The sequence below is a fragment of the Calonectris borealis genome, chromosome W (genome assembly GCF_964195595.1).
Source record: "Calonectris borealis chromosome W, bCalBor7.hap1.2, whole genome shotgun sequence".
NCBI classification, from domain to species: Eukaryota; Metazoa; Chordata; class Aves; order Procellariiformes; family Procellariidae; genus Calonectris; species Calonectris borealis.
This window is the reverse complement of record NC_134351.1, coordinates 12,475,284-12,499,766: the sequence shown is the minus strand read 5'-3', so window position 1 is coordinate 12,499,766 and position 24,483 is coordinate 12,475,284. Positions and strand designations below refer to the sequence as shown.

Below are 24,483 nucleotides of genomic sequence, written 5' to 3'. Positions count from 1 at the left end.
CAGAGGCATTCCCTACCAGGACAACCAAGGCTCAGGAGGTAACTAGAACATTAATACAAGAAATAATACCACGTTTTGGGGTTCCAGCAACCATATCTTCTGACAGAGGACCACATTTCATCTCAAAAGTAGTACAACAAATTAGCCACCATTTGGGCATAGATTGGCAGCTTCATACCCCATATCGCCCTCAGTCAAGTGGCCAAGTAGAAAAAATGAACCACTTAATCAAACAGCAGATTGTGAAATTGGGACAGGAAACTAACCTGGCCTGGCCTCAGTCTCTTCCTTTGGCTCTTTTGCACATACGAACTAGGCCAAGAGCAAGAGAAGGACTGAGCCCTTTTGAAATCTTGTATGGACGACCCTATAGAATACAGAAAGGGATGTCCACACAAGCTGGGGATGAAATCATGACCTCCTACATGGTGGCATTAAGCAAACAACTCAGCAAAATTGAGAAGCATGTGGTTGGGACTCGAAGTAGGGGTTTGGATGAGCCTGTACATAACATACAACCTGGAAACTATGTGTATATAAAGTCTCTTACAGAAAAGACTTTGGAGCCGCAGTGGGAAGAACCATTCCAGGTACTCCTCACCTCCTTCACAGCAATCAAAACCAAGGAGCAGAGCGCCTGGATCCATCACACCAGGGTGAAAAAGGCACCTAAATCTTCATGGAAGGTCACGCAAGCCCAACCAGGAAAATTATTTTTCTCACGGTCATAATTATAATTCAGGGATGGGAGAGCACTTCTAGCCAGAATAATATTGGGCAGCCTTGGTCTCAAGCTTATATCGGATATACTGGATCCATGGGGAAATATTCTGCTCGAAAGGATTTAAATCTATCCACCGTGGTTATGCACGGAAGTCAAGTATACTTAAAAGAAGAATGGAGTAAAGGTGTAAAGGGAATCCATCAACTTCAAAGAACTGTAGGAGAAGAGATCAAAGTGGGATGCCGAATGGTTAATGGGACCACCCATAAAAAGGTATCCCAAATTACTGTCTCAGTTACTCCTACAAATAAGAGCAGAAAGGTCTGTACTTCCAGGGAATTAGATTGTTGGCATAACTTTACATTAGTACGGACCATTGAGGTGGTTTGTCTCTGGGCCTATGATACTGTTGGACTCTCATTCAAATTTAAGATAAATGCTGTAGCGAGGCCTGTTACAACGGTGCCCGTTACAAGTGTCACACACCATAAAAAAGATACACAACCTACGCCAGCACTCAAGCTCAAACCCAGAATCTATGAGATTGGTCCGTATGTAATAAGAAACACAGGCCAGCAGCAAATGCTGTTTAACCCAGAATGGTCCCTTAAACAGGTTGAATTACAGATACAGAACAATGTCTCAGAAATTCAACCAGCCTGTTCTCCTTTTTTACGAACCTCTTACGAGGGGTGGACCACATGGCTACGTAAAAGAACAACAGCAACTTTTCAGACAAATATCAAGAGACCTGACTGGTGTTTTAGGAACAGGACTGGGGGTTCAGAATAGCATTGACTCAGAGATAATAATGAATAAATTGGCTACCTCCACTGCCGATTTGACAAAATTACGACAGCCTTTACGATCTTCCCTATTGGCTTTGGGAACTCATCAGTGGCTAATGTCAAAAGTGTTACCAGATTGGGAAAGAATAAACATAGGAGACCACGAATTAATTATAGACGCACTTGGTGGGCTCCAAAGTAACATCTCTTTGGCTCTCAGCTGTATCCAGGCTCAGTTGTGGATGCAGTCAATAACTGCTTCAATCATAAGAGAAGGCGAAGAAGGGATTTTTCCCACTGAAATCCGGAAAATAATCTGGAACAATGCAAATGACTTTGAAAAGAAACTCCAGTCCTGGTGGAATTTAGTAAACTTTACCTATGATCCCACTACAAACACAGTTACAACTTTTGTGTTAACCATTCGCAATGCTTCAATATATGTGATTCATCCCGTTGTAGCGTTAGGATTAAATCACGACGGGACCTTACTCTATCCTTCTGAGCATAGGGCATGGGCCCGAAAAGTGAAAAATGAATGGCAAACAGTAGACCTAGAATCCTGCATTGTGCGAGAACAACAAGGGTTCATTTGTGAGAACAACGCCATCAGTGCACAAGATATTTGTCTTGACACTGTCCAGAAAGTTTGCCATTTTGAAGTTCGCCCCAATGCTGACCTTAAGACCATATTAATATACACTGGCAAAGGTTGTGTATGTTTGAGAACTGCTTGTACTTTTATATCTGTAGGGGACACAGAAGGAGACACTAGAAATCACTCAAATTTTTGTGTTTGCAATTTTACTAAAATCACTGGATGTGACTTTAATTATTCAGCTCCAGTCATATCCCATCAGATTTTAAAATCTAATTATACATTAATCCATGAATTGGTACCTACATCCATTGGGATGGACTTAACCCTAACGAAGAAATTATTACAGCATCAAGGTTTAATACAGATACTAGAGGAGATCAAAAACAACGGCCAGGAAACTTTGATAACGGTTCATCATGACGTAGATAAAATAAAAGAAGTTCTAAAAAGAGTAAAAAAGGATGGAGAACATAAATGGTGGGATACACTTTTCGGATGGTCACCCACTGCTACAGGTATCCTTAATAACTTGTGTCACCCTATTATTTTTCTCCTAATTTTGTCCTTGATTAGTATTGTTTTATCTATAGTGCTATATGTTTTAAATTGGCAAATGATAAAACAAATGAGGCATTTGATATATGCTCATCAGCTCCGAGAACAAATTGAAGCAGGCAAAAATCTTATAAAGAACCTGGAGAGGAATGGAATAATATAAAAGGCATTAATATAAAGTAAATGAATTTACTAACTTTTTAGAAAAGGAGGGATTGATAGAGGGAACTAACACTTAAGGGTTAATAGCAGAGCCATTGTCTGGCTTGCTAGTGCAATCTTTTGCAGCTAGCAACTCGGATAGACAAGATGCTGTTATATGCATAATAAATATTGTAAGCAGAAGTTACAAAGGCTGTGTAGATAACAGGATCCTTGAATTACTAAACTAACTAACAATTCCTGACTGAGACCTTACTGTAGTGCATCCTCCCACTTGATAAGAGAGGATAAACCTTGAGCTGGCTCGTTAGGCCTCCTATGTAACAGCTGTGATGAGATAGTGTCCTATGTAAATCACTAATAACAAACACCTGTGAAAGGATAAGTGTTAAAGGACAAGATAACCCGATGCCTTGTTACATTCCAAGAGTCGAGGAACGGATGAGTTAATTAAGTGACCATATATAGACAAAGGAAACCCAGAGTTCAACTAACGGACACAGTGAAGAAGACTATGGACGACCACCGGAGAAGGAAAAGACCCTAACCCTAATTTTACTGCGCATGCTTGGACTATGTAAATGACTTCTTGGAACTCATTTTAATACAAAGCGGGGACAGGTCATGCATATGTATAAGCGTAATACGAAACTCTATGAATATGTAATATTTTACTGTATATAGGTGCCGCGTTGAGGCGTGCACGACTTTGGTGGGACTACCCCCCGTGCTGCCCAGCGCTGAATAAACATACCTACTTTATAACCTTTTAGGTTGTGGAGTCTGTTTTCCGCACGTCAGGGCCATTCTCCCCGGCTGCGGTGTAGAGCACATTCTTTACATCTTGTCCTGCCCGGACTGGCCCAAGGGCTACTGCATGAACTATCTCCTGTTTAATTTGTTCAAAGGCTTGTCGTTGCTCAGGGCCCCATTTGAAGTCGTTCTTCTTCCTGGTCACGTGATAGAGGGGGCTTACAATCAGGCTGTAATCTGGAATATGCATTCTCCAAAAGCCCACAACGCCTAAGAAAGCTTGTGTTTCCTTTCTGCTAGTTGGTGGGGACATGGCTGTTATTTTGTTGATCACATCTGTTGGGATCTGACGACGTCCATCTTGCCATTTTATTCCTAAAAACTGGATCTCCTGTGCAGGTCCCTTGACCTTACTTTGTTTTATGGCAAAACCAGATTTCAGAAGGATTTGGACTATTCTCTCCCCTTTCTCGAAAACTTCTTCTGCTGTGTTGCCCCACACGATGATGTCATCAATGTATTGCAGGTGTTTCGGAGCCTCACCCTGTTCCAGTGCAGTGTGGATCAGTCCATGGCAAATGGTAGGGCTGTGTTTCCACCCCTGGGGCAGTCGGTTCCAGGTGTACTGGATGCCCCTCCAAGTGAAAGCAAACTGTGGCCTGCACTCTGCCGCCAAAGGGATTGAGAAGAACGCATTAGCGATATCAGTTGTGGCGTACCACTTGGCTGCCTTTGACTCCAGTTCATATTGAAGTTCTAGCATGTCTGGCACGGCAGCACTCAGTGGCAGCGTGACTTCGTTCAGGCCACGATAGTCTACTGTTAGTCTCCACTCTCCATTAGACTTTCGCACTGGCCATATGGGACTGTTAAAGGGTGAGCGAGTCTTGCTGATCACTCCTTGGCTCTCCAGTCGACGAATCAGCTCATGGATGGGAAGCAGGGAGTCTCGGTTGGTGCGGTATTGCTGCCGGTGCACTGTTGTGGTAGCGATTGGTACCTGCGTTTCTTCAACCCTCAGCAACCCCACAATAGAAGGGTCCTCTGAGAGACCAGGCAAGGTGGACAGCTGTTTAATTTCCTCCGTCTCCAGGGCAGCTATACCAAAAGCCCACCGGGACCCTTTTGGGTCCTTGAAATACCCTCTCCTGAGGTAGTCTATGCCAAGGATGCACGGAGCCTCTGGGCCAGTCACAATGGGGTGCTTCTGCCACTCATTCCCGCTTAGGCTCACTTCGGCCTCCAATACAGTTAACTCTTGGGATCCCTCTGTCACTCCAGAAATACAAATGGGTTCTGCCCCTTCATAGTTTGATGGCATCAGGGTACACTGTGCACCGGTGTCTACGAGAGCCTTATACTCCTGTGGGTCTGATGTGCCAGGCCATCGAATCCACACAGTCCAGTAAACCCGGTTGTCCCTTTCCTCCACCTGGCCGGAGGCAGGGCCCCTCTAGTTCTGGTCATAGTATCCATCTCTCACTTCTTGCAAACGCGAGTCAAGAATTTCTTCATCGCAATTACAATCCAAAGTAAGATCAGCCCTTCTACTCTGTCTGGGGAACTGTTCACTGGAAACTGGACTGTCGTGAGACAGGTTTTTCCTGAAAACTGGAGCAGCATTTTTCCTGGGAGAACCCCCTTGTGTGATTGTTTTTCCTTGCAACTCACGTACACGTGCCTCTAGGATGAAGGTAGGTTTTCCATCCCACTTCCTTATGTCCTCTCCGTGGTCACGCAGGTAAAACCACAGGGTGCCCTGTGGTGTGTACTTTCTATATCCTCTCTCTTGAGGAGAAAAACGCTGACTCCTAATGGCTGAGATACTGGTCCGTACAGGTGGAGAATAGGACATATCCTCTTTGAATTGCTGGAACTCCCAGGACAGTTTCTCCACAGCCGAGACAAGGGAGGAGGAGATAGTTTCTTCAAAATCCCGAAGTCTGCTAACTAAGACATCCACTGTTGGTGCTTCTTCCTCTGCACAGGACAGTACTGCCAACGAACTGGCATACGATGCTGGTGCGCTCCGTACCAACTTCCGCCACATGGGTCGCGTGCACTGGACGTCATCTGGATCTTTGGGTCTTCGGACGTCGTCCAGGTCACTATAAACCACCTCCAGCACGCCTAGTTCTCTCAGGTACTGGATACCTCTCTCCATAGAGGTCCATTTGCCTGGGCGATATATAACATCTTCCTTGAAGGGATACCTTTCCTTTACGCCTGACAGCAGTCGCCTCCAGAGGCTGAGGACCTGTGTCCCTTTTCCAATTGCTTTGTCAATACCCGCTTCCCTAGCAAGGGATCCCAGCTGTTTGGCTTCCTTCCCCTCTAATTCCAGGCTACTGGCCCCATTATCCCAGCATCGGAGCAGCCAGGTAACAATATGCTCGCCTGGACGACGGCTGAAATCTTTCCGCATATCTCGCAACTCATTCAGGGATAGGGATCGGGTGGTTTCCGTCTCGTTTATGAGTTCTTCCTCTTCCTCCTCCCCTCCTCGTGATGGCCCTGCTTTTCCATCATCCTTTTCTAAACCACCTGACTTCCGCTTCAAAGATTTCTTCTTCTGTACAGGGGCGACGGATACCAGCGATGGTTGGTCCTCTGGTTCAGCTGTAGTACCCGTCGCGAGGGTTTGGGTAGCCACAGTGGTTGTCGTGCGGGTTGAAGCAGCTACAGTGCCTGTCGTGGGGGTTTGGGTAGTCACCGTGTCTGTTGCCGGGGTTGATCTCTGGACAGTATTCCTGAATAGTTGTTTAACTCTAAACAAGGCCTGAACCACATTCAGGAGACATAGCAATATGAACATGCTCATTTGAGCATCCCAAGGATATTCAAAATTCTCAGGGAATATTGTGGATGTCTTCATGAAGAGGATAGAAGAAAAAGGAGTTTCTGAAGATATGGAAGGGAAGGTGAACAAGTGGGAGAAGGTGTCCCATCCTGTCTCCCCACTAAATTCATCCTCTGAGGTGAAGACGTAAAAAGTGTAATTATTAATAGTTTCCAAAAGATAGCTCCCAAAGAACAGGAATGATGGCAGTGCTGAGTACAGGCTCGTGACCAATAATTTTATCATAACATAAACCAGTGTCACACAGTATAGCAAAGCAATGACCTTAATCCATTTCCCAGAGATGACCAACCCCACATACAAACTGATAATCAGCAGTATAGACAGCCAGTAAGGTGCTATATACCACAACTCCAAAAACAGATCCAAAAACTCTGAGAGCAAATAAATCAACATTGTGAACAGCGAGTACTAAACTGATATAATGAATGCTTATAACAAATTTGTTTTAACCCGTTCGGGTCAGATGTGTCGTTATTTCAACCCTCTGAGCCCCACGTTGGGTGCCAAAAAAAGGACTGTCGTGGTTTAACCTGGCAGGCAGCCAAATACCACGCAGCCGCTCACTCACTCCCCCCCACCCCCAGCGGGACGGGGAGAGAATCGGAAGGGTAAGAGTGAGAAAAACTCGTGGGTTGAGATAAAGACAGTTTAATAGAACAGGGAAAAAAAAGGAAAATAATAATGATAATGATAAAATATACAAAATGAGTGATGCACAATGCAATTGCTCACCACCCGCGCTGACCGATAACCAAGTAGCGATCGTTACTTCCTGGATCACGCCTACCATTCATATACTGAGCATGACGTCACATGGTATGGAATACCTCATTAGCCAGCTGGACTGGCTGTCCTGATTATGTTCCCTCCCATCTTGTGTACCTAGCTCAGTCAGTAGGCATGGGAGCTGTCCTTGGACTAGGAGGGCACTTAGCAACAACTGAAAACATCAGTGTGTTATCAACATTCTCCTCATACTAAATCCAAAACACAGCACTAGGAAGAAATTTAACCCTATCTCAGCCGAAACCAGGACAGGAGGTTAAAGCTATTTCACAAAAAATGAAGAGTTTTCTAAAGTATATGCCAGAACTGACACAAGAAACTTACACTTAGAGATGAAGAACAGTGAATATACTACAACAGGGAAGTTAGATGAACTCACAGTTGATGTTATGTGCCAGGTATTCCATTTAGCTAGATGTCAGCAAGAAATGCCCTTCAACATAACCCTCCCTATGAAAAATTCTAGGTCCCAACACAATGGACATGCACTGGATGTGTCACTGCAGGTGACCAATGACACCAATGACTGTTGTTAAAACCATAATAAAAGCCTGGAATTGCGCGGGGGGAGAACAGCACTACTGAGATCATTTAAGAAAGTTAAAAGAACAATAACCGAAATGGAAATTACATCCTCTATAGTGTTTGAACCAAACTGGACAATGTGACAGCCAGGAACAGTGAAATCCTCAGGAAGCAGCAGAAATAATATGCAAGTCATCCAAAACTTCTCTCTTTTAAGAGAATATGTGCATTTGTATACAAATACAGAAAAAGACTCGCCATTATGCAATGCCAAAAGCAGTTCAATGATAGTTATATTTTTAGCAACAGTAACTTGAGTCAGAAAATTTTACTGCAAGCAAGCTAACATGTTAACAGTATTATGTATGGTGAAGTGAAGTTACATAGCTCCTGTTAACATAAATATAATTTAGGGCAATAGCTAATTAATTTTTAAGCAATATCATCTTAAGTTAGCAGGACCGCTGTCCCTTTAAAGCAACATTAGGCTTCTAGAATAGTTAAAATTATTAACTACGTAAAAAAATTAAGCTTCAGATTAGCAAACTTGACACCAACAGGATGAGTACATAATCACTGCATGTTGGAAACTCCCCCAGCAGAAAGGAAGCCCAAGATAAATTTTGTACAAGATGTGCCTATACAGTTTTTAGGTATGCACAAGTATCCTGTGAGTTAAGCTGGTTTCTTCAAGTCCAATTTACCACAAAAAGGCTTACCATCACATCTGTCTACATGCATGCAGAGGTCTCGGCCAAAGGGCTGGTATAGTACGGAGACACAGCATCTCTGGGATACCACAAGGAAAGATGCTTGCCCAGAAACCCTATGAAGGCCATTCAAAGTCATTTGAATTGACCAAGGAGACTTAGATTTGACTCCTATCTTCTAGTCAAAAATATTCATCAGCAGCCTCTAGCAGCCAAAGATTTCTGTCTCCATAGCCAATGGTGGGAAAAAAGGAACAGAGCAGGGTGCATTTCACTTTTCATACTCATGAGGGATAAGAGGTCATGAAAGTTTCCTCTGCAGGTACTACAAAAGGAAAAGTTCTCTAGTCCAATGTATACGTAGAATCTATCACCTTAAAACAAACAAAAAAAACCTATCTACATTTCTGTAGTTGCCAGAAACAGTAAGAATTTAACAGAGCTCATGACAAGCTCACCTCCAGACTGAGTTGTGATTTCCCAGCAGTATCATTCTCAATCTCTACCAGTTGCTACTGCAGTTACTATTATGAGATACTAGAATTGTTTCAATCCTTTTTTGAAGTTACTTTCTCCCTTTCCAGTGCATTGTCTTGTGATATCACTGACAGCATCAACTAGTCAGCTACAGAAATAATTCGTTTCTTTAACAAGGAAAAACTCATTGGAGTTTTACATAAGATGAAGCATTTAAAGTATTATTAATACAAATAGCAATTACATGCATTGTTTTTCCTAGACATGCAGACCAAAATCAGAGGGATGAAGTCACTATGTAGTTTGCTTTATTTCTTTATAATGAAATACATCAAATTTTTAGTAAAGCAAGTTTAAGATGTCAGTACACAAGTCTAGTAGAAACAAAGTATATTCCATGTTAAATTAGTACATGTATAAAAGTTAGACTTTGACAGTACTCATTAAACATTTTACGTGTTCTCAGTTTTCAGATTCTGACTTCTGAACTAGTAAGAATTTAAGACATGCTCACTTACCATGAAGGAACACTCTTTATATTATAATAAAGTACATACCTATGCTCTGCCTCAAGTGAGCTTGAAAGAACATCTGCCCGAGGGAAAGTTGAAGATCGAATGATCTGTTGAGATATAATTGGAGCATTGCCATTCTCTTGCGGAATTTCATTTTCAAAGTTTCGGTTTATATCTCTCTCATGATGAGGACTGTTGCTGTTATGCAAGTTAAAGGACTCATCATCCTGTTAAAAATAATTATATATTACAAAGTTTAAAAGTAAATTCCATTCACAAGTAAATGTCTGCAAATGCTGCAATTCAGTGATTCTATTTAATTTAAATTAAGTTTAAATGGAGACGCTCTATACTACTTCGGGGGTAATTCTGTTCATACTTCTATAGTTTGCAATACCTGGATACTACAGAAATCTTAAGTTATGCCACTGATCAAGTAATGTAGAAAGCAACTCCCATGCTCAGCCTCAAACTTTTTTCTACAAAGTTTCAAACATATCTTAAAATTCAAACTTCTTATTTCTATAAGTATGAAAGGCAGCTTAAATAAGTTATCTGTTGAACTTACAAACAAGGTTCCTAATTAACTATCAGAACCATGCGTGTCAGGAGAAGTTTGAAAGCAAGAGTTCTCAAGTTTGCTTAGTTTAAGGGGCAAGTCACAGCCAACTTACCTCAACCAGCAAATTCACCTGCCACAAGTTCAGAAAGGTTGGATACTGCTCTTTAAATTCAGACAACAGCTTCCCCTACACACATGCACACATCACAGAGCTTCACAGGCTGTTGTTACAGCAACTGTAACTTACTAGCCATGAAATAAGAACTAGGAAGAAAGTTTATTTAGAAAGCAGACTGTTCAGGTTCACTCAAATATTAAAAGCTCTTTAATCCTATAAACCAGAGATGTTTCTTTTAATTCTACTCATTCAGCAACTTGTAATTCTTATTTAGTAATGAGCCAAATAGCCTCAGAAGTCTTACCAACTGTAAAAACAAAGAGGAGAGTGTGAACATTATCTAGCTAACACCCTTTTGACAACAAAATCCCTAAACTTGGCATATAACAGCATTATCCATAGCAGGAGGCAATTGCTCAATCAGCCAGTTCTGCACTTGTACAAAATCATATTTCAGAGTCCACGATCAAGACCATCCATCATCATTCCCCTCCCACTCACAGTGTTGTCTGCCTCCAGAAATTTTAGAATGCTCAGCGAGAATTTCTTAAGAACAAGTACCCCAGTAAACATATATTCACCTGTTAAATCATATGCCTGAAGAATGCATCTCTCATTATCAAAGAAAATCCATAAAAATATTAAACAGTTTTAATATATTAGGGCAAAATAGCTTCTTCCAAGCATGATTCAGCTGCTGATCATGATTTGCCTCATTATTTCAGAGGTGAAATCTGTTACTGCAGGCCTTAAAATTCCATCAACAGGATCACGTTATAAGTCTGTTGCGCGGTTATCTCCCTATCCACTCAGTTGCACACCATGTCTTCTACTGATTATCATTAAAATGAATGTTGGAAGTACGACAACTATTAGTTACATGATTTGTTTAACATCTTTTCACACCTGTTAGTGAAACAGCAAGGGCAGGGAAGAGGATGCATGCACTTACCAACAAATACTCCAGGCTACGTGTTACATACACTTGTCCAAGGACATTACAATTTTCACTACTAAAAACCTCCCCTCCCCCCAATACACTGCTTATGAAAATCAGCTGTGTAAAATGGGACAACGAAATGCATTTGACATAAGTATCATGAAGATATTAAGAACTCAAGACAATTTCAGGAACAGAAATTCCCACCAAATTCATGTTCAGAATTCTGAAGCTCAAGACAGTGTTTCCCCAAGATCTTTTTAATCTTAAAACAAAATTTTGTGTATTTCTTAAACACACATGAACAGCATTACCCCCAACACCCATCTCAGGGTGCTCAGCCATAAAAATGCCTAATGGAAAGATGCAGACCTTTCCCAACTGACACATACAGCTAAGTTGTACAGTCCCATTACAGCAAATTTTATTTTACCCGAAATAGGAACAGGGTCAGAAAAGTAAATCTTTTATGAGCAATGCACACTGGCACTGTTTCTTTTTTCATGTCTCTAAATCTGAATAACCCTTCCTTAAAACCACTCATTTGTCTGGCTGATTTGTAATTTGTGCCCTTTTTTTTGTTTACACTTTAAACCACTCATTTACAGCAAACATAGGCTTTTAATCGCCTCATCCTGAATAATACATTACTTATCTTCACTTGGACTATGTATAACAACTATGCTTATGGCTTGCTGGTGGCTGGTAGCACTGACACAAATAGTCTCAGGTGCCAGCTAAGCACTGCATAAACTGATCCAGATTGAAAGAAAACTGACACATAATATTATACACAGTATAGGCCTCCAAGTTCTCAATTAGGAAGCAAAACCAGTTTTTTTTATATATGCATAAATCAAACTACTGCCCCTATGACTAGACCAAGAATAGAGAACTTCTGGCTATCTAAACACTCGAATTAGAAAGGAAATGGTTTGAGAAGCAGAGCCAAGTTTTTCCATTAATTGTTTTGTAGGATAACTAATGGCCAAGGTGTGAAACACTGCCCTCCACAAAGATTAGGTTAGTGTACTAAGCTTATTTATTCTTTTTATTGTTGCTAATAACTCAGGCACATCTGTCTCTAACATGTACGAGCAGATACTGCAGAAAGAAAAAAAGAAACTACTAAGCAGCACTGGAGAAATAGTACTTAGAGCAAATTTTTAAAATTCATCTAAAGGTAATTCCTTTCCTTCATTTAGAGATCAAGACCATGACTTAACAGCTGTTTACAGCCAAATACAAAAGTAGTTTATGTTCAGTCTGAGAACTGTTACTGCTGGATCTACAATAGGTATGAACAAAACTACCTTCTCTTGTCCAGTATGATTCTCGTCTTCACGTTCCTCTTCCACTCTATCTTGTTTCAATGCTTTCAAAAATTCACTCTTCTTATCAGTCCGCATTCTTGTCAATTTTGTTAAACGAGGCTGACCAACTTTGTCAATAGGGGATGACGAATTTGACCGATTACACTAATGGGAGGGGGGGGGGTGTCAGAAAAAAGAAAGAATATTAGAAGTTTATTCATTTAGAAAACTTCAAATGAAAGACAGACTCACAGGCACCTGTAGTTTCAAGTTTCATGTATATCCACAGTCAAAAGCAGAGGGAAGATATTTGTATTTCAGTATATATAGTTCTTACATGTAACCCCAGAGATGAAGGTTTATGGAGCCCTGCTAACAAACAGTGGACCTTCTGAAGCGTATCACACTATTAGCAGTTTTGAAGTTTAAACCTACCAGGTTATAGTTCCTAATGCACCATTTTTACTCCAAATCAAACTTACAAAGCAAATATTGCAGTACTTAAAGGCCAGTGATGTACCTTCCGTATTTCTCTCTCCCACAAAAATAAACTTATTTAATACAGTTCTGCATAAAACTTACTGATCCAGTTATCCAACCAAACAAATTTAAAATTTGATAGATTTGATAAAAACTACAGACATTGCTTTACCTCTTTCACTGAATTCTGTGATACAGTAAATGCCTTGGCAGTTGATTTGAAAGGACTGAAATTGCCAATACCATATGCAGATTCATGAGAAAATGAATTCCCAAGTTTACTTTCTTTTGCTTGGCTTTTCCACTGTGTAGGCTAAACAAAAATTTAAACAAAAATTTAGAGAGTCATTAACTACAATAGGATTATTTTCAGGAATATTTAGAAAAATGATTAAGCAAAAGCAAATCATAACTACAACCATAATTTAGAGCAAATACCTGTTTTATTGTGGAAAAGAGACTGTTTATGAGCAATTCATCCTCTCTCACAAATACTGTTTACACTTTTTATATAGAGTTAAATTTACAAACAATTAAGACCCTCATATTGGAGGTATTAAGAATCAAAATATGAGTCTTTAACAGCTGAAAGTAGTGTTTTTAAATGTAGTATGTTAAGAGAGTTAAGAACAGCTCCACCAAATGCTCTCAGGAGCACAGAAAAATTCCTGAAACAAAATCAAAAGATGAACATAGAAAGTTGCATATGGAGAGGGACCAGAATGACACTAAGCACATCTATATCAATAATTAGGATAAATTCTGGAGGTATTTTTATGCCAACTATAGCTCTCCACTAGGTATCTATTTTTCTGTTAAAATACAGTATAGTTTAAAAAGAAAAATGAGAAAAAGTGTTTCCATTCACTTTCAGGGTGTTCTGCACTTAGCAAGATTTGAAAGCATAATACTCTAGGAACAGTACTCTCAGGGGTGAAATAAGCGCATTCAGAATTAGAGCATTATTTTTTTCAGCATGTTGTTCATGCCACCAGTATCCAAGACTCACCTTTGCGGGTGGAGTAGCAGGTTTAGGGACTAATCCTTTATAAACACTTGTGCCAGTTCCATTCTTTACTGGCTGTGAATGAAGACTTCCTACTACAGGGAATCCAGATATCTGCAGTTCTTTTGTACTGCCCTTTTTAATGACCAGCATTCTTGGAGATCTAGATTTAGGATTCAAAGGGTACTCTGGGGGAAAAAAAAAAGTGTGTGTGTATATATATATTGTGTGTGTGTGTGTATATATATATGCATGTGTATACATTCTTAAGTTCCTAGTTCATAGGGTACTGGATAGCCATATGGTCCAGAGCAAATAGGCATAAATCAGGAACTTGGTCCAGCATTAGTTCCACAAATAACACACTGTACAAACCTGGGTAAACACAAGTTCTGTTCCATTTTCCACAACCACCTTTTATAAAATATTTCACTTGGCAATGCAGGAATTTTACTTTCAGAAAATAAAGATATCCTTCAGTCAAAGCAGCTAGCTACACAGTTCTTGTTTGCAAATCTAAAATCCAAATACTATTAGTTGTTAATAGTCACCTAATCTTCAAAAAAGATTATGGTTTTCATATTTCCCTTTAAGGTTACTAAAGAATAATTACTCATATATTTATTAACAACTCATTTTAGAGCCAAATGTTCCACACCGAGGCTCTATAAACATGAGAGAAGAGATGCATACTACTGTAGACCATGGTAATGACTGGTTTCTCTATCTCTATGCCTCAAGATGAGCATAATAGAACATCTGAAGCTTACACCATTTCCAGGTTCAAGAGAGCACTAATTGGAGACATACAGTCAGTTGTCATACTCAGTAACTGACATTTAACAGTTTGAAAGAACACCTATTAAAAACAGTTGTAAAGTTTTCAAAAAGTAAAAAAACCACTTGAATTATTTTTTTGCACATGCATTCCAATGCTGCATTAACAACCTTTTCCAAGATTATCTCCTCTCTCTGCAAGCATTTCTACTTCACAGGCGGAGTCACCATATCCTGCATTTAAAAAACCTATCTTAAAAGCGTAAGTGATTTTAGCTTTGTTTAGCAGGTAGATGTTACAAAACATTTGTGATAACTGTATACTTAGCTCTCATTAAACTTTATGAAAAAACTTTTCATAATACTTGCATGCTCCCATCCCGTATACACAAGGTAAAACGGAATCTAACAGAAGTATACATTTTTAACAGTCATTAAAAGGGGATGGTAACATTCCTCCTGTCCTGAATATTAAGTTTCCTTTAATAGGGAATAAGAATAGCCTTAATTTCAGTTTTTCAATTACAAAACAAGGCTTGCAATAGCAGAGCTGTAATAAAGTAAGATACCAAGCTGTAAGCTGTAACAAGCCGCTGCACTGTAGCTTACAGATCTATGTAGCTAACAGAACTGTTCCTTCCTTTGCTTGTGAAGAGCGATACCTAGAAAGCCTGGAAAACTTGCCCTCCTTCAGATCAAATTGAGCCACACCATGCAGCAGCCACAGCCAGAGTGCTGCAAAGGTCGTAAAACACTCAAGTTGCTATATAGTTTTCCACAACTTGGTTAGGAAAAAGATTCAGCTATTGTTACTCTTTTATTGAAAGATAACTATATTTCCTGACTTTCATATGAAAGCTGCTAAATACACAAAAATGGAAAGCAGTCCAACTGTTTAGGCTCCTGCAAAAGTTCTTAGCAATTAGATATTTATATTGAGGGGTTGGCCTACACCTAGTGTTACCTACAAATGCAGAACATACTGGGGAAGTATGAGAAAAAGAATCAGCAAATTAAAGTACCATTTAAAATGAGCAACAAGTTTCAGACCTCAGTATTAACAACAGTTTAAGTTGTAGCTTTTATGTTTAATTAAACTTATTTCCTCAAAGAAAAAGGTTCTTATTTTGAGCAAGTTTATTACTTCAAAACCTGTGCAGTCTAAAGCTGCAACCTTCTTAGAGTGAACAATTCACTACTTACAGTTCTGTGGGCTTTAAAGTGGTAGCCAAATTTATCAGGTAGAGACGAGAAAACAAACCCAGACTACAATTCAGTTAAAGGCCCACTCTCAGGATTGGCTTTCTTACAAGTAATTCATAAACACGACTGTTGTGGTTTAACCCGGCAGGCAGCCAAACACCACACAGCTGCTCGCTCACTCCCCCCCCCCCCCCCAAGTGGGATGGGGGAAGAGAATTGGAAAAAAAAAAAAAGTAAAATTCATGGATTGAGATAAAGAGAGTTTAATAAAACAGAAAAGGAAGGGAAAATAATAATAATAATGGTAGAATATACAAAATGAGTGATGCACAATGCAATTGCTCACCAACAGCCGACTGATGCCCAGCCAGTCCCCAAGCGGCGATCACCCCTCCCCAGCCCCCTCCCCCAGTTTCTATATCGAGCATGACGTCATATGGTATGGAATATCCCTTTGGTCAGTTTGGGTCAGCTGTCCTGGCTATGCTCCCTCCCAGCTTCTTGTGCACCTGGCAGAGCATGGGAAGCTGAAAAGTCCTTGAGTAAGTAAACACTACTTAGCAGCAACTAAAAACATCAGTGTGTTAGCAACATTCTTCTCATCCTAAATCCAAAACACAGCACTATACCAGCTACTAGATTTCTCTCCAAGATCTTCCAACAGCTCTAATCAGTCAGGAGCATTCTTTTACAAAGTCTTCAGCTAGCAATCACATCACTAGTTTAGGTGACCCACCTTCATCGCATTTCCTCTTGGGAGATAAATACTTGACATCTTTACAAAAAGACATATACTTGTTCTTGGCAAGAATCCTAGTTGTGGCTGCATCTATAGACCAACAGATTGATATCCAAATAGAAGTGTCACCTCTCTATCAAAAAGATACTTACATTGTAATAATATTCAAGTTTGCTCAATTTCAATCTATACCTTTGTAATATTCTAAAAAAAAAAAAATCCTATGTTTCAAATAAAACAACTTCAGATCTCTGCTACATTTTTATATTTAGAAACATCAAAAATACTCACCCCACACACCTGCAGCTAAAGACTTATTCTGGTTTGGTGTTCTCTCATATTCAGGATTCAAAGATGGCTGAAAGGAAAATTTATCATTATTAAAAATAAAAATTAATAATAAGTCTTGAATTGTGGGACCAATGAAATAAAGAATCACAATAATATCGGAAGTATGACCTCTGCTGTCAAAGATTTTTAAATGGAGACAGACTAGACACTTCCCCCTGTGACCCAAATAGATCAATGCTCACTTGTTTCTCTTCTCCAACAAAACATCTCAAGCAGCAATCAATACCATTATATGAACTGTCCAGAGAAAGCAAAACAGTGATGTATGGTTCTTCAAAGAGGAAGCTCACCCTTCCCCTTACATCCTACAATTTTAGGTTGAAGCATGGGACCTCAAACGGCCAGTGGCAGAAAGATCATTTTGTTAGTACTTCAGATTTCTAGTAAGGTACTTGTACAGAATTTAATACATACACATGCCACAGTAAACTGTGGTAAGATATTATGAAATAAACTTAGAACCCAATTATAGTTTCACTTAAACACTTAAGTAACAATAATAAAAACATAATGATAAAAACTGGATATTAAAAAGAGAAACAAGTTAGTGGACAAATGACTAACACCCTCTTACCTATGGGAAGGGTGATCCCTTATATGATGATCTGTAACTGGTGAAATCTCATGAAGTATCTTGTAATGGACAAAATGGCACTTGCAGAAACAATGAAACCTTGTTTATTATAATTACAATTAACTTACAAAATCCTCAGCCTCAAACTGTTTGGGTACTTCCTTGTCTTCCTTTTTCCCAGTTTCATTATCAGATACATTGTTTTCATGCAGTCCTTGGCCTTTTCCACAGTGGAAAGTGCTGGTACGAGTGCGGGAACCTCCGCCATGGTATCCCCCACGATAGTTTATATTTTCTGTACCATTTCTGCCTTGTGAACGCCAACCATTCTTCTCTTTTCTCCCAAAATGCCCTTAGATTTTTAAATTTTAAAGAAATGTAATTACTAACAGTTCTGAAAGAACATTCTACTTTTGCAAAATTGGTAGAGGAGTTAAGCAAGCAGCTCTATACCTCTGGGATGTGATAGCATAGTAAACTTAGTTTTCATTCACATAAGCAGCAGGGAAGAATCTCACAAAACAGTGCCAAAGAGGATAGTAGTCCAACATTAAGAAGTCGAACCCCTTTTCTGGCTGCTCATTTATATGTTGTTGGCTAGAGAATTAACTTGACCTTCTTCTTAAGAGAGAAATACACCTGGAATCACACTACTTTAACCAACCCTTAGTCATCACATCGTCTCCCAGAAGATCTGTCTTTCCGTTACCTCTATTCTACTACAGAATACAGCATTTGGCATAGGACAGCTATTATCATCAGACTTTTTTTCTAGCTAAAGTGCTACAAAGCAACGATGTAAACGTATTTAAAATGTTCCATGAAAGCTAAATTATACCTCCATTAGGCCATCCAATGTTAGGATCAAACCCATCTGAAGAGTTGTGTCTTCTGCGATTTGCTTCATAATGATTCTCTGTCCATGAAAAATTTTCAGAATGTTTCTCAAAGTTCAGTGATGACTGTAAAGGAGCACAAGTGGTAGACCTGAGATATCTGATTAATAACAAAACTGAATTATCAGAACTGTAATATGTACATTACTCATGGTATATACAATCCATTTTTAAAAGGACTATGAATGGCAGACAATACAGCAGTTCTCAAGTATGCATATGTTCAGTTACATCATCATCTCCCACACTAGCAGAAACAGAAGCTATATCTTCCGCTCCAGGACACTGAAACAGTGCTGAGGACCATGCTTGTGACACAAAGTAAAAAAACCAAGTGTTTATTTTGGTTTGGCAGCAGAACAGAGCACAAGTGACGTGTGGCAGAAGAGGAAAAATAAAAAAAGGTAACAAAGGATATGAGATCAGAGTTTGGAAGGCAGGAAAGAAGTCTGGGATCTTAATTTGGGTGGTTAGAGACTACACATGTGCATTGCATAGAAAACAAGGAATTGTTTCCACCAGAGGCAGCTGTACCCAAAAAAGGCCCAGTTTATTAGCCTTGTCATTATAACTTAATAAAGCAAATGCAACTAGTTATGAAATACAAGTAAAACCTAGAGTCAAAAGTGTACAGATTCACAAATATACTTCAAATTATCAGCTTTTAAGTAGGCATTGTAGAAATTTTAAAGAAGTAAATCTTTAATATACCAGTAGGAAGTACTTTATTAACCAAAACCTTATGTTGAGAATAGCACTCGGAAATTAAAACATATCCTGACTAGAACTCATACCTAAGGGGATTAAACCAAAAAATATCATGTCTTACAGCAGCTGTCTTTCCTATTACTTCTATCTGGCTTTACTATTTTAACACTATAACATTTCTTTCACTGTTACACCTTAAAAATTCAAGAATAAATTTTCATTCTGCAAAAGTAGTGCTTAGCCTTACTGTTGTACATACCACACATATCCCAATGAGTGATAGCAGAGAGCTGTGTTACCCAGCACCTCCCTGCCACACAGCCAACCTTTGATGCAGATGAAGCAAAGCCCCCTTCCCTCCAGCACATACTGTGCACATATATGTCCATTGTATTGCACATGTACAAGAGATCCAACACTTCCCAGGGCCATAATACCTACAAATGCATAAATGCACAGCTATGTGGAAATGTACTATATGAGCAAAGTAAGCTTAGTGATTCCAGGGAGTATCAACTTTGCTGCCCGAAGCTCGCTCCCTCTCCAGATTGAGTAACAGTCGGGGGGGGGGGGGGGAGTATAGCAGTAATGGTGCATGTTTGAAAATGAAAGCCCCAAGTTTATTTCAACAGTTATTATCCATTAACGTCTAAACAAGCCATATTAATATTTAAAGTACTCCACTGGTCAAAGTGAGTAGAAAGGGGGGGGGGGGGGAAGGAAATCACATTAATAGGTTTAACTACTTTGGAAAATATGTTGAAGAAAATTATTTCCTTCTCCCCCACCACCACGAGACAATCACACAAAAAAATGACACCTAAGTTCTACTGACAATGCCCCAGCAGAGCTCAAGGTGCTGTTCAAAATCCACTGCTTAAAATTCAAACTCAAGTAAGCAATAGATATGTATTTCCAAACTGTATAGAAGTCAAATGAAAAGGGATTTCCCTCTCAATTTGAGACCTGGAGAGTGAATTATTTCCTTCACAAACTTGGAGAGAGAGAAAAAAACAGAAAACCACAAGAAATTATCAAAAGATCTAAGTAGTTAACAAATTATCATAATGAATCTCAATATTTAAGTAAAAAAATAATTCCTTATAAACAAACTTTGAATAAGCTGCCAAAAATTTCCGAAAGCTCCAGATCTGTTGATCATAGATGAAATTTTAGAAGATAGCTTCATGTGTTCATTTACATATGACAACCTCCTAATATTGCCTTTGGAGTTTAACTTTCAGGGTTTTTTTGTATGAACTTTGAAGAACAAACACATTTTCACAAACTATAACTGACAGCACTTTATATAGTGTTTGAGTTGTACTTGATAAAATGCATCTAAAGTCTCTAAATTGCGTGCAAAGATCATGCAGTTTGCATTTTCCCCACATGATGGAGGTATCAGTCTATCAAGCCTCTTGTGGCAAAGATGACAGTAAACTTTGTAATCAACAGGAAATCTACTGGCAATTTCTGGAAGTTGAGAAATTATCTGACTTGATTCAGCCAGTCAAGAAAGCAAGCAACACAGATTTTTGAAGTATAAGAAGTCTTATTGCTTAATATGAAGTAACAGTAAGCTTGCAAAAACTACTGAGTTTACCAATCTATCTGCAATCTCCCCATACACATTTTACAGCAACCCTTTCTGAAAAGTTTCGTCCATGTCCCAAGATGGCTTCACTATTCACAACACTTTCCCATTTCTGCCTGCTCAACTGCAATACTGCACTGATGCAAATATATTAGTTCCAGACCTGAACTAAAGCTACTGAGCAATGGATACCTAGCTATCTCGGTAGACTTTGCTATATAAGTGACAGGGAAATGATACAAAAGCTTATCCTTAAGAGGAAATCATCAGCAATAGGCGAGATGGATTTCGGTCAAGCTGTAATCTGTATCAGTCACATTAAGAAAACTCATTCACAATCCCAGCTTCCTGGCATCAGGTTTTTCTAATGCTAGCCTTTACCTATGTAAGGGAAAGCCTTGGCTACCCAGGATCAAGGGGGAAACCAAACTCGTAAAGATGCAATTCCTTAAAGTGCCTCTTTCAGGGAAATAAAAACTGACCAGGCAGAGTTCAGTTTCTCCTTCTCAAGTCTAAATGTTGTTGATACCATAGCCTCATCCCAGCTCCATTCTGCATGAAACATGAGACACCTTGCCTTCCTCACCCCATTCTTCCTCTTCATCTCCATCCCTCTTACCTGCTCTTCTCTTCAGCTGCTTTGTTGAGATATGGGAAGCAGAAATAAACATCTGTCCTAGGAAATGGAGGGGACAGGGAGCAGGGGGGCACAACATTTGAGACCTGTCTTGTAGAGGAATGACAGGATAAGCCTTATTCCATAAACTAGGAATTACTACGCATTGGGTAGGACCAAAAAGACTTTTCAAGTGTTTAATATCCAAATGTGCTCTATATCACAGAATGCTGATCATTGAGGGAGGAGGTAACGCAAGGAAATAAGCTGCATTTCAAACAATGAAGCACAAAGACTATAATGGAGAAAGCATACAACTGCAGAGTTTTTGGAAGAGATGAAAGAAAATCTATCTAAACTCCTTGAGGCAAAGATTCATGGAAGAGAACAGGATCCACAACATATGCTTGCAATGAAATTTCCTACAATTCAGGAATGAGGTGACAAATACAACCCACACCCCAGATATATTCGAGTAGCACTGGGGTAGTGCTGGAACTTATTTTTATCCTGCTATATTGACACTTTAAGTATGCAGGTAAAGAGAAAGATTGTTTTGCAATTGTGACACCATATTAAACTAAGCTCTGATTACTTTTCTGGTTGAAAATGTATTTAAATTGGAAAAAGCAGATCAAAAGAGTTAATATCTCAGAAATTAAGTAGAATGAAAACAAACAGATCGCAGGAACCATCCTGGAACAGATAGGCCTGATGTTCCCAGAAGAGCAACTGACAGTTGCTGATAGACTATACTAAAGAAAGAAGCTAGCTAGATCAGTGTAGAAGAAAGATGAATAGAGCAATATAATAAATAAGGACATTCAATGACCTGACTTAAAAAAATGCATGCGTGTATGTGTGTGTGTGTGTAGACATATATAAAGTAAAGCAATGGGAACACAACTAATACTGACAGCTGACTGTGCATTTAACAATAGCACAAGCCTATTTCCATAAGTTAATAAAGGTTAAACATTTTCCATGGACATGAAAGACAGCAAGAAACTTACATAAATACATTAAAGCAAAGCAATGCCACTCTCATAGCTGCAGATACGGATATAGAATCATAGAATCATTAAGGTTGGAAAAGACCTCTAAGATCATCGAGTCCAACCGTCAACCCAACACCACCATGCCCACTACACCATGTCCCCAAGCGCCTCATCTACACGTCTTTTAAATACTTCCAGGGATGGTGACTCAACCACTTCCCTGGGCAGCCTGTTCCAAGGCCTGACCACTCTTTCAGTAAAGAAATTTCTCCTAATGTCCAATCTAAACCTCCCTTGGCACAACTTGAGGCCATTTCCTCTCGTCCTATCGCTAGTTACTTGGGAGAAGAGACCAACACCCACCTCGCTACAACCTCCTTTCAGGTAGTTGTAGAGCGCGATGAGGTCTCCCCTCAGCCTCCTCTTCTCCAGGCTAAACAACCCCAGTTCCCTCAGCCGCTCCTCATAAGGCTTGTGCTCCAGGCCCTTCACCAGCTTCATTGCCCTTCTCTGGACACGCTCCAGCACCTCCATGTCCTTCTTGTAGTGAGGGGCCCAAAACGGAACACAGTATTTGAGGTGCGGCCTCACTAGTACCAAGTACAAGGGCACGATCACTTCCCTAGTCCTGCTGGCCACACTATTTCTAATACAGGCCAGGATGCCATTGGCCTTCTTGGCCACCTGGGCACACTGCCGGCTCATGTTCAGCCGGCTGTCAACCAGCACCCCCAGGTCCTTTTCCTCTGGGCAGCTTTCCAGCCACTCTTCCCCAAGCCTGTAGCGTTGCATGGGGTTGTTGTGGCCCAAGTGCAGGACCAGGCACTTGGCCTTGTTGAACCTCATACAGTTGGCCTCGGCCCATCGATCCAGCCTGTCCAGGTCCCTCTGCAGAGCCTTCCTACCCTCGAGCAGATCAACACTCCCGCCCAACTTGGTGTCGTCTGCAAACTTACTGAGGGAGCACTCGATCCCCTCGTCCAGATCGTTGATAAAGATATTGAACAGGACCGGCCCCAGTACTGAGCCCTGGGGAACACCGCTCGTGACCGGCCGCCAACTGGATTTAACTCCGTTCACCACAACTCTCCGGGCCCGGCCGTCCAGCCAGTTTTTTACCCAGCGAAGAGTGTACCTGTCTAGGCCGTGAGCCGCCAGCTTCTCTAGGAGAATGCTGTGGGAGACAGTGTCAAAGGCTTTCCTGAAGTCCAGGTAGACCACATCCACAGCCTTTCCCTCATCCACTAGGCAGGTCACCTGGTCATAGAAGGAGATCAGGTTGGTCAAGCAGGACCTGCCTTCCATGAACCCGTGTTGGCTGGGCCTGATCCCCTGGTTGTCCCAGACATGGCTCGTGAGCACCCTCAAAACAAACCGCTACATAATCTTCCCTGGCACCGAGGTCAGGCTGACCGGCCTGTAGTTCCCCGGATCCTTCCGGCCCTTCTTGTAGATGGGCGTCACATTGGCAAGCCTCCAGTCATCCGGGACCTCCCCCGTTAACCAGGACTGCTGGTAAATGATGCAGAGCAGCTCGGCAAGCTCCTCTGCCAGCTCCCTCATTACCCTCGGGTGGATCCCATCCAGCCCCATAGACTTGTGAACGTCCAGGTGGCGTAGCAGGTCATTAACTGCTTCCTCTGGGATTATGGGGGGTTTATCCTGCTCATCGGGAGACGAGCATTCAAAAGATTATAATGCATTCAAAAGATTATACTGAAGACAACAGGTCTACAAATAGGGAAATAAAACAGATGACAGGAGTTTGAAACATCCAGTGCTGCCTCTGCTTCTGCATTCACACAAATTAAGAAAGAGTAGAAGGGATAGGCCAGAAAAAAAGAAACATTTATATGAGATAGACATATTCAAGACTTCCTAGAATACTTACAAATCCTAATGATTCAGAGATTGCTACCTCTTGTTTCCAAGCTGTCCCATTGTATAAAGTGAGTAACAGTAGTCTAGATGAAACAACCACAGCGAGAATGCACAACTATTTGAAAGTGCCACACACTACCAGTAGTAGCAAGCATCCCACCAGCAACTGAAGAGCCATTTCAGAAGGTCTATTTCAAAAGCATTTTTTTTAATCACTTGGATAATGGAATAACACTTCTGTGAAATGTATAGGGGATAGAGCAAA

At 40.4% G+C, this 24,483-nt stretch overlaps 2 protein-coding genes across 6 annotated transcripts in view; one reads left to right on the top strand and one right to left on the bottom strand.

Moving 5' to 3' along the window:
- Window positions 1-24,483, bottom strand: part of LOC142074696 (vasculin-like) — a 66,140-nt gene that overhangs the window by 18,628 nt on the left and 23,029 nt on the right. For 2 of the 5 annotated variants that reach the window (XM_075135486.1, XM_075135487.1), the window contains exons 5-11: window positions 18,361-18,484; window positions 17,651-17,874; window positions 16,889-16,955; window positions 13,882-14,066; window positions 13,045-13,185; window positions 12,393-12,557; window positions 9,502-9,686 (exon numbers count right to left, since the gene is read on the bottom strand). In XM_075135486.1, the coding sequence (XP_074991587.1) occupies window positions 9,502-9,686; window positions 12,393-12,557; window positions 13,045-13,185; window positions 13,882-14,066; window positions 16,889-16,955; window positions 17,651-17,874; window positions 18,361-18,484 (1,091 nt within the window). Of the gene's footprint in view, window positions 1-9,501; window positions 9,687-12,392; window positions 12,558-13,044; window positions 13,186-13,881; window positions 14,067-16,888; window positions 16,956-17,650; window positions 17,875-18,360; window positions 18,485-19,496; window positions 19,538-24,483 lie in introns of those variants that run through there. The other 3 variants (XM_075135490.1, XM_075135491.1, XM_075135489.1) reach the window with 3 other exon arrangements.
- On the top strand, window positions 971-7,742 carry LOC142074938 (uncharacterized). The gene is given in 3 exon segments (XM_075135955.1): window positions 971-1,468; window positions 1,470-2,685; window positions 7,699-7,742. Coding segments are annotated over 3 exon segments (1,758 nt in total).